This window comes from Aulonocara sp. 'chitande type north' Nkhata Bay, linkage group LG19, assembly GCF_057382095.1.
Source record: "Aulonocara sp. 'chitande type north' Nkhata Bay isolate Kocher_YH1m ecotype deep benthic linkage group LG19, A_spYH_male_GT1.1, whole genome shotgun sequence".
Lineage (NCBI taxonomy): Eukaryota > Metazoa > Chordata > Actinopteri > Cichliformes > Cichlidae > Aulonocara > Aulonocara sp. 'chitande type north' Nkhata Bay.
Window position 1 is genome coordinate 1,601,465 of NC_141362.1, and position 10,607 is coordinate 1,612,071.

General features: G+C 41.6%; 1 protein-coding gene across 2 annotated transcripts in view; it reads right to left on the bottom strand.

Annotated features, from left to right (window-relative positions):
- The window catches only part of LOC147306277 (mitogen-activated protein kinase kinase kinase 7-like), a 30,974-nt gene extending 20,367 nt beyond the window's left edge, over window positions 1–10,607 (bottom strand). The window contains exons 1-7 of one of the 2 annotated variants that reach the window (XM_086273888.1): window positions 10,365–10,607; window positions 9,797–9,907; window positions 7,363–7,428; window positions 5,598–5,643; window positions 4,350–4,488; window positions 3,711–3,835; window positions 1,752–1,880 (exon numbers count right to left, since the gene is read on the bottom strand). In XM_086273888.1, coding sequence (XP_086130014.1) covers window positions 1,752–1,880; window positions 3,711–3,835; window positions 4,350–4,488; window positions 5,598–5,643; window positions 7,363–7,428; window positions 9,797–9,907; window positions 10,365–10,430 — 682 coding nt within the window. In that variant the 5' untranslated portion in view covers window positions 10,431–10,607. Of the gene's footprint in view, window positions 1–1,751; window positions 1,881–3,710; window positions 3,836–4,349; window positions 4,489–5,597; window positions 5,644–7,362; window positions 7,429–8,191; window positions 8,235–9,796; window positions 9,908–10,364 lie in introns of those variants that run through there. The other variant, XM_086273889.1, reaches the window with a different exon arrangement.

Consider the following 10,607-nt stretch of genomic DNA (forward strand, 5'->3'; position numbering starts at 1 on the left):
GGATCATACCACAGTCATTCTCGACATCACCTTGTTCCTCGAATTCAGCTGACTACTCAGAACTTGCCTTACTCTCTGCAGGTACTTGATGGTTGCAGCTTTCCTAGCGGCCTCTTAGTGGTTCCTATTTGTCTGTGGTACTTGTAGCTATTCTCACTACTTCCAGTAGTGCGATCCTCTCAGTTTTGACTACCTTTTCTTCGTTACCATCCGATGACATTTCTCCAGTCTGAATGACATTCCGATGCTGCTGCTTTAGATCCTTGGAGTGTGGATCAGTGAATCGATGTATCATTCACTCTTGGCATACAGCTTGATGCCATCCATGTGGAGGAGGTGGCTTACAATTGCTCCATTCTGTAGTCTGTATCAGTAGCCAGTCTTGTCAATGATCTCATTCAGGGGGTTCAGGCCTATGCAGAACAGCACTGAGGACAGCGGGACAGATCCCGCACCGATGGTGACTTGTGCTATAGGCTTGAAGTTGGCGTCTAAGTGTTGTACGCCAGATTCCCATTAAGTTCCTGATGAAGGCTCTAACGGTCCTGTTGATCTCGTATAGTTCTAGGCATTCCAGGATCCATGTGTGGGCCATCGAGCCATAGGCCTTCTTGTAATCAATCCAGGCAGTGCACAGGTTGGCCAGCCTAGTCTTGCAGTCTCAGGCGACTGCTCCATCTATCAGTAGCTGGTGTTTCACTCCCAATTCCTTTCCATGCGCTGCTCATGTATTGAGCCAGGTGCCTGTTCAACTTAGCTGCTATGATGCCTGACAGGAGCAATCATGTGGTACTGAGGCAGGTTATTGGCCGGTAGTTGGATGGGACCGGTGCCTTCTGGGGGCTCCTTGGGGATCAGGACTGTCTGGCCTTTGTTTAGCCATTTTAGGTGTCTCTCATTGACTAGCAGCTGGGTCATTTGTGCTGCCAGGCGCTTGTGGAGTGCAGTCAGCTTCTTCAGCCAGTAGGCATGAACCATGTTGGGGCCTGGTGCTGTCCAATCCTTCATACTGGAGACCCTTTCTTGGATGTCTGCCACTTTGATGGTTACTGGACCCTGTTCAGTGAGCTAGCTGTAGTCTGCTCTTAGATCCACTAGCCACTTAGCATTGACATTATGGGCTGCATCCTTCTCCCATATGCTCTTCCAGTATTGCTCCATCTCCAGCCTTGGTGTTGCTGTTGTCATGCTGTTTCCTGCCACTGAGAATACACCTTGGATTGTTCTGTGGAGAACAGCTGGTTTATTCTTCTGCTTCTATTTCTCTGGTATACCTCTTTAAGCGCCTGGCTTGAAGGCTATGAGTCTTTGCTTGGCAGTTTCCAAGGCCTCAGATATGGACAGCTTGCTGTACTTCTCAGGCACCTTCCACATCACACCTTTCTGTAACTTCGATAGTTGGCCAACTTCGCCCCATGCTACTTTGATCTCACACAAACACACACGCCTGAGAGAAGAGCTTGAGAAGCTCTGGAGGATGAAGGCAACAGTGGTCCCAGTGGTAATTGAAGCGCTCGGGGCAGTGACTCCCAAGCTGGCGAGTGACTACAGCAGGTCCCAGGAACAACATCTGAGATGTCTGTCCAGGGGAGTGCAGTCCTAGGAACAGCAAAGATGCTGCACAGGACCCTCAAGGTCCCAGGCCTCTTATGGAGGACTTGAGCTTGAAGGATAAAGACTACCCCCAAGGTGAGTAAGGACCTTTTTTTGTACTCTGTTAAGGTCCTCACTATCTAATAGAATCTACTCACCTCTGTGGACAGCCCACATTATGCAAAATGCAGAACCACCAATCTCGTCAAAGGGTTTCTTGCGTGTGATGACCTCCCACAGGATAATCCCCCAGCTGAACACATCACACTTTTCACTGTAGTTACTGCCTGAAGAATATAAACCAAAACCATATTTAAAATAATCTGAAAGTTATAGCCAGCAAAATACAGGTTAAAAGTGATGGTCATTAGGTAGTTCACAGTGACAAAGTCGTGCAGTTGTACTAAATAAGTTTATATATCCCTCGTGTCATAGTTAATTAACTGACACCAAGTGTAGTCCTCCTTCAACACCTGCCAACACTCTGATCTTTCCTGGGTTTCTCATATATTTTAAAACCACTACCCTTTGGCTTCCTGGCTTCATTTCTCCTGGTAAGATCTACAGACAATACATTGGACTTCTTTGCTTGATCAACTATGGGACCTTATATAGACAGGTGGGTGCCTTTCTAAATCACATCCAATCAACTGAATTTTCTACAAATGGACTCCAATCAAATTGAAGAAAAATCTGACAAATGATCAGTGGAAACAGGATACACCTGAGCTCAATTTTAAGAACCAAAGTCTATAAATGTTTATATACACGCTATATTTGTTTTTTTTTATTTTTAATGAAGAATTTCACTGTAACCTTTTTCACATTGGGTTTTTGGGACATTCCATGTAGAATTTTGAGATGAAAAATTTATTTAATCCGTTTAGGAATAAGGCTTACAAAATTTGGGACAAGTGAAGTGCAGCAAATACTTCATCAAATAAATTTAAGTTATTAAATTAAATGATATTAAATTTTTGTGTGTTCATCTCATCTTTTTGTGGCTGGTTGCTTTAGGGGTCAACACAGTGCCTCTACCGTCATACCAATCTTCTACCTGTCCTCCTTCACTACATCTCTGAATTTTGTTGGTAGTCTGCTTCCTTTCCTCCATCCTGGCAGCTGCATAATCAAGATTTGAACATTCTTAATGTGGTATATAACAACATGAGACCAACATGAGATCCTGAGTCCAAGATTGAAGAGGTGGGCGGGTTTTGAGCAGATCAACACTGGTTTATCTTCCAGAATTTATTTCTACACAGCTTGTGGAGGTAAAGTATGAAGCTCCTCTTGGTAAGATTAAAGATGCTGATAAATCAGCAAAGAACAACATTACCATGACAGCTACAGTCTGGATCAGTGTTGCCACAGAGGTATATCACTTGTCACTTTATAGGGTTAGGTTTATTATTGCCTCACAAAAACGTCTCGTGAAGGACACAGTGGGCCAACCATTGCTTCTTGGATTGAGAAGACTGCGGATATTACTCTGAGCAAAATTGTGGTTGTTTTCCATGACAATAGCTCCAATGTAGTGGTGACTGCAAACATCTTGCAGGAAAAACATGGGTGGATGTCTTACTTGTAAAATTATTTCTATTTCTATCCTTAATCACTCTAACCTGCTGCACATCCTTTCCAGCTTGAGCTCTCTGCCTAGACAATCGATACAAGTTCTTTTCTCCCTCCTTTGTGTCCAGCATCTTAAACAACTCACTATAAGCCTTTTCCACCTCTCTCTTGGCCGTATACTTAGCCTGCGAGTACTCCTGTTTACTTTCATCTTTTGTGTGTTCATTTAAGGAACACATAAGGGTTAAAAATACTCGATTTTTTTGGATTATACAAGGTATATGTATAAATGGGTATATGTGTAAATAAATAATTGATTCTTGGCAAGACCATCATTTTTATTGAAGCGACCCTTCCCATGAGTGATATAGGTAGAGGTTTCCATCTAGCCAGATCATCAAATGGAAAAATCATAGTGTTATTAAGCAAGCTTGATTGTTAAATCCCATTTCTAAAACAACAATGTGAGTGACACAAATCTAAGTACTCATTGTGACAAACAAAGATTTGATTAATATCTAAAAATATTGTTCATGGCTGACCTTCAAATACTTCTGGTGCCATCCAGGCTGCACTTCCTTTATTGTTGGTCATGTAGGTCTGAATATCACAAGCTGTTCCAAAGTCGCATATCTTCAGCACAGTACCACGAGCCACAAGCAGTAGACTGGAACAGTACAGACAGGGGTTTAAGACTTTCAAAAAATCTAAAATTTATATTCTAGTATACTTCATCAAAACTGATCAAAATACCATCATCAATATGATATCGCCTAGAAGAAAAGTTAGATGATGATGTTCTGTGGAGCGTGAATGTGTGCATGACATTTCATGGCAGTCTAACAGTCTTACAGTCTTCTGTTCCTTCAATTGATATTGCAAATGTCAGCTTCAAAATGCCAAATTTCAGGAAATAAAGATTCATAATCATGGCAAAATAAACATGTGGACAAAATTTCATGGCAATCCATCCCATAGTTATTATGCTATGTCGGTCAGCAGCAACAGACCGATCAGCAAGTAACACCAAGAGTGACTAATACTTTAGATAAATTGTAACAGAAATACTTTTAAACCCGTGGGGGGGAAAAAACACATGTTCCAAAATGCCACCACAAAGGTTTTGAGTGCTCTTAAATCTCTGCACTGTTTATCATTATCTGTATCATTGAGAATCTTACTTTGGTGGTTTGAGGTCCCTATGAATTAAAGCCTTTGGCTTCATAGCATGAAGATAGGCAACTCCCTGGGCACACTGCAGACACCAGCTCATTGCATGGGATGCTGTATAGAAGGGCTGTGGGTCTGCACCATGCAGAACTTTGAGTGAGAAGCAGAGATGAAAAGAAATAATGATTATATCAATAAGCACAATAATGTGAGACTGTCATTTTTCTGCTATTTCAAATGCATTGGAATTAATTAGTAAAGAGCGTGAATGGTACGGTATGGTAGCCTCCAGACTTATTTGAAAATTAACTACTTACATTGTTGTAACATTGTGCTTTATTAAATAATTAAGCAGTTTTTTTAAATATACTAAAATATCCCACGGATATTCAGACACTGTTAGAACCAGCATAACTGAAATATCGTACATTTGTCAACAATCGTTAAGATGCTTCTGCAACTGCATTCGAAGATACCCGTGTCTATTTGAATTCAATGAAGACGATGAGGAAAGCCATACAGCTTTCTATAAAGTCTCAAACACCTCTCACTGATGTTCTTCTTTATTATATATGTTATTATGTTTATATGTTATGTAAGATAAAACCAAGCCATGACACTAAGAGAGCTGTGGGATTCTAAACTTTGGACTATATCAAGGCACAGCTCTGGGAAAGGATACCAAAAATGTTTTTGCAGCACTGAAAGTGTCCCAGAGCACAGTAGCCTCTATTATCTTAAAATGGAATAAGTCTGAAATCCAGTCTAGTTCTTAGATCTTGCTACCCAGCCAAACTAGACAATAATTAGGAATGACCAGTCTTGGTCAAACAAGTAAGCCAATGGTTTCTATAAATGAGAGACAAAAGAAAGGTCAACCAAACTAAGAGAATCATTGATAAGAAAACCTTGTAAGTTTGGAATACTTATGTAACAGGGCAATTCAGACTTTTAACTTTAACATGTAAACATGCCAAATGGTAAATGGACTGTTTCTTATAGAGCACTTTTCTACACTATCTGAACACTCAGGGCGCTTTATGACATCCATTTTTGTCTTAGGAAGTACACTGTGAAGGTTAACAAAGAAGATATGGAAAACATGAAAGGGTCTGAAAACCTTTTGAACTAATAATAGGACGTTTTTATTAGCTATACTAGGAAAAGCTATGCAACGGAAAAAAACTATAACATGTTTCAGTAACTATCTCCTTAACTTCCCTTTAAAAAACTCTTTGCTCAGACACAGTAGGACTTACGGTTATATAAAGATCCACATTCTGCATACTCCATGACCAGACAGACCTGAGGGGGAATAAAAGAAAAAAAAATCACATATCCTACAGATACAGTGGCTTGCAAGAGAACTTTGCCACATTTTGTCACATTACAGCCACAAACATGGATCAATTTTACACTTGAGAAGTGGAATGAAAATCATACATGATTCCAAACATTTTTTACAAATAAATAACTGCAAAGTGGGGTGTGAAAACACACATAGACATTGCCTGATGAGTGCTAATGACTAAATAGAGTGCACCTGTGTGTAATCTAATGTCAGTACAAATACAGCTGCTCTGTGATGGCCTCAGAGAATATTGGGAGTAACAACACCATGAAGTCCAAAGAACACAGCAGACAGGTCAGGGATAAAGTTACTGAGAAATCTAAAGCAGGCTTAGGCTACAAAAAGATTTCCCAAGCCTTGAACATCCCACGGAGCACTGTTCAAGCCATCATTCAGAAATGGAAGGAGTATGGCACAACTGTAAACCTACCAAGACAAGGCCGTCCACCTAAACTCACAGGCCGAACAAGGAGAGCGCTGATCAGAAATGCAGCCAAGAGGCCCATGGTGACTCTGGACGAGCTGCAGAGATCTACAGCTCAGGTGGGGGAATCTGTCCATAGGACAACTATTAGTCGTGCACTGCACAAAGTTGGCCTTTATGGAAGAGTGGCAAGAAGAAAGCCATTGTTAACAGAAAACCATAAGAAGTCCAGTTTGCAGTTTGCCACAAGCCATGTGGGGGACACAGCAAACATGTGGAAGAAGCTGCTCTGGTCAGATGAGACCAAAATGCAAAACGCTATGTGTGGAAAACTAACACTGCACATCACTCTGAACACACCATCCCCACTGTCAGATATGGTGGTGGCAGCATCATGCTCTGGGGGGGCTTCTCTTCAGCAGGGACAGGGAAGCTGGTCAAAGTTGATGGGAAAATGGATGGAACCAAATACAGGGCAGTCTTGGAAGAAAACCTCTTGGAGTCTGCAAAAGACTTGAGACTGGGGCGGAGGTTCACCTTCCAGCAGGACAACGACCCTAAACATAAAGCCAGGAAACAATGGGATGGTTTAAAACAAAACACATCCATGTGTTAGACTGGCCCAGTCAAAGTCCAGATCTAAATCCAGTCGAGAATCTGTGGCAAGATCTGAAAACTGCTGTTCACAAACGCTGTCCATCTAATCTGACTGAGCTGGAGCTGTTTCAAAGAAGAATGGGCAAAGATTTCAGTCTGTAGATGTGCAAAGCTGGTAGAGACAGACCCTGAAAGACTGGCAGCTGGAACTGCAGCAAAAGGTGGTTCTACAAAGTATTGACTCAGGGGGCTGAATAATTACACACACACACACACACACACACACACACACACACACACACACACACACACCACTTTGCAGTTATTTATTTGTAAAAAATGTTTGGAATCATGTCAGATTTTCCTTCCACTTCTCACGTGTGCACCACTTTGTGTTGGTCTTTCACGTGGACGTCCAATAACATTGATTCATGTTTGTGGCTGTAATGTGACAAAATGTGGAAAAGTTCAAGGGGGCCGAATACTTTTGCAACCACTGTAAATACAACAAAATCATGAAGATCAAAACAACTCTAAACCTATCACTGCTTCTTCGCATCCAGACAAGATAAAAACATAATGGGACAACTTTTTTCTTTTTTTTTAATTCAAACTTTTATTGTTGCAAATGTTGAGTGTTAGATATACTCACTGGATTGTCACAGAAGCCATAGAGCTTAACAATGTTGGAATGATTCACTCGGGAGAGCTGGCGGAGCTGTGCATAGACAAAAGCAGCACAGGTGTAAAGGACATACACATTTTAAAAAAGCAGTCAGAGAGTGCAAACCTCCCCAAGGAAGCTCACTTTCTGAGCACTGTTTACTTTGAAGGGAATAGTATTCTATTTTATATATATTAATTTTGTTTTTGCAAAAAAAAAAAAAAAAAAAAAACACACACACACACACAAAACAAAAACATTCAATAAGGGCAAAATTAGAGATGTTTACTTTAATTACGCTAACATTATGTGGGAGCAGCTAATCCATAATAGACACTGATTTATAAAAAAACTGGACATGAATAACTGAAGTTTATTATGGAAGAGGATTAGGGCCACTGGGGGGGGGAGAAGAAAAGAAGTGGGCACGTCTTTTTTCTCTTCTTTTCCAGAATTCTGAGATTAAAGTCAGAATTCTGACTTTAGACATGCTAGACCAGGGGTGGGCAATTCCAGGCCTCGAGGGCCGGTGTCCTGCAGGTTTTAGATCTCACCTTGGGTCAACACACCTGAATCACATGATTAGTTCATTACCAGGCCTCTGGAGAACGTCAGGACATGTTGAGGAGCTAATTTAGCCATTTAAATCAGCTGTGTTGGTTCAAGGACACATAAAACCTGCAGGGACACTCGAGGCCTGGAGTTGCCCACCCCTGTGCTAGACCATCCTTAGACTTGGTCAGATTTGCTTCTGGAATATTTGTGAAAAAATGGCTTGTCTTCTATTATCTGAAAGGTTGGCAGCTGACATACTCACAGCAGAACCTCAGTTCACTGACAAAGGGTTGATTTTTTGGATACTGGAAAAAAAAAAAACAACAACTCTGAAGGTTGGAGATGTTTTAACCAAAGACAAAACCCTTCCAAGCACTGACCAACACGTTCACAAAGTGGAGATGAAGACTGTAAAAGGAGGAACTGTCAGGCCAATTTTAGACATTGTAATCCTCCTTTCTGGGAAAATTTGAAGTAAAACTAAAAAGTTTCTGTTTCACACTTAAAAAAAAAAGGAAGAAAAGAATTTCTTTACATTGTAGTTTACATAGTGGCATAATAGAATCACGCCAAACACAGAGTATACTGTCTTTCTTAGAAATTAACAGATTTCAGTGCACATGTTATTGACACCAGAGCAAATGGGCCTGTTGGTGAAGGACAGTCAGGGCAGGCCTCCTGGCAGTCCTATAAGATAGGAGACTGGCTGTGTGCAGTCTGATCCGGATTATCTGGGTAGAGTGCTGTGCAAACCTGTAGAAGACTGCCCATGGTTCCCAAGTGCAGGTTGAGAAAATAGTCTTACTGTGGTGTCATCTTCTTGAAACGCCCACTTCGCGGCTTGTCTTTGACATCCCCCATTGTATGGCACTTGGCCTTAAATTTAAGAGATGGTAGTAGAGTTCACATCAAATAATGCTGCAATTTGGTTTTGCAGAACAAGAACAAGAGTTTGAATAGGGCCTGCTGCCCTATAGGGAAGGTCCTATTCAGATCAGTTAAATGTGGAATGTTTGGAGCAGACAAAACTGGCCGCTGTAGTGGGGTCTGTGTGCACAGATGCCAATACTCAGGTGCCCATCAGACACCTGATTAGCAAGAGTCAATAGCAGAAGATGCTATTTAGCACTGACAGAGAAGACTTGGCAAGTATTTCAATTTACTCAACTCTGCTGCTCAACAAACAAATGCATTTTCCTTAAAAATGTGGCACCATATAGGGGACACAAGGAGAAGATAAGAAGAAAAGATAGCTGTAGGCCTCAGGGAAGCTGTTGCATGGTGCCATGGGTTCATCTAGTGTGTATCAGTACTGACAGGTATTTATGTTTCTCGGTCCACTGGATTAAAATGGGAGACAGTACTTCATCTACTATATGTCGTGGCATTGGGTAATTGTGGACCTTCACTGATGATAGCACGTGGATGAGTGGAGAAAGAAAGCTTAATATGAATATATTAAGAGTTGACTGAACCAACTCTGATCGGCTGTTTTGTAACGGAAAACCCAGGAGTTTGCGTTTTCTATCATTCACACTCCAATGAATGCACTGGAGAGCAACTTGGGTTTAGCTGGCACGCAGGCGGGAGCAGGCAGGGCCAGAACCACCAGCCTTCTGATTGGTGGGTGACGTCCTCTACCTCCTGAGCCACAGCCTGGAGGCAGAGCAGGTAGGTAGCCTGTGCTGGCAGTACATTCACAGTGAGTGGAGCTTTCCAGCCAAATGCGGTGTTTTAGTGTCATCTGGTTAAATCTACTTGTCCACATTTTATTTGCTTTACTGCCTATGAAAAGTTATTTTTCCTATTACATTAAGATATGTGATACTGTACAACAGATGGGCACAAAAAAGGATATTCACAGTACCTCAACAAGGAAAGCATTCCGTTCGTTGTCACTCTCAATGGTCTTGATTGCTACATCCTTTCCTTTCCACACAGCTTTGAAGACAACTCCAAAAGTCCCTCTGCCAACAGCCTGAAGACAAAGAACATGGAAAATTAACAGCTGCAACTCGGGGGACAATACTCTGTTATTTTCCCTTAATACCAGAAGAGGGACTACAGTAACATTTACTTTAAAAATACATTTTATTGTATATCAGTCGTCATCGTATCATATAAAATAGCTAAACTGGGAATCACTAGTTCACATATGAGTAACTGTGTCCTTTAAAAACCGGGGCCTCGTTATGATTACTAGCAGGTTTATTCAGTAGTAAACACTGTCATGTTTTATATCTTGTGACAGACTCTCACTGTACTTCGCAGTTAAGAACAGTACCCCTTCAAAGCGAACAAACAGATCAGACTTCTTTGGTCCGTTACAGTCTAACCGAGCCTTACTCAGACAGAAACGTAGCTGATCCAAACTCAGCCACTGATCTCTAGCACCGCTGAGCTAACATTAGTTTCAATATATATCTTTAAATTACCGCTTCTACTTGGATATCTGCGTACTGGATGTCCTCAAACATACACCCAGCTAGAGTCTCCACCATCGTGGCAGAGAGCCGACACTCCTCGAAGCAAGCCGACGACGCTGGACTTACAAACCGAGGTTTATCGTGTTTTTATCAGAAAAAAAACCTTGGGGGAGTCCTGCCGAGCTGCCTTACTCATCTGTTGCTCTGAATTCAGGAAGTAGACACCAACAGCTCGCGCAGTGGCTAGAGACG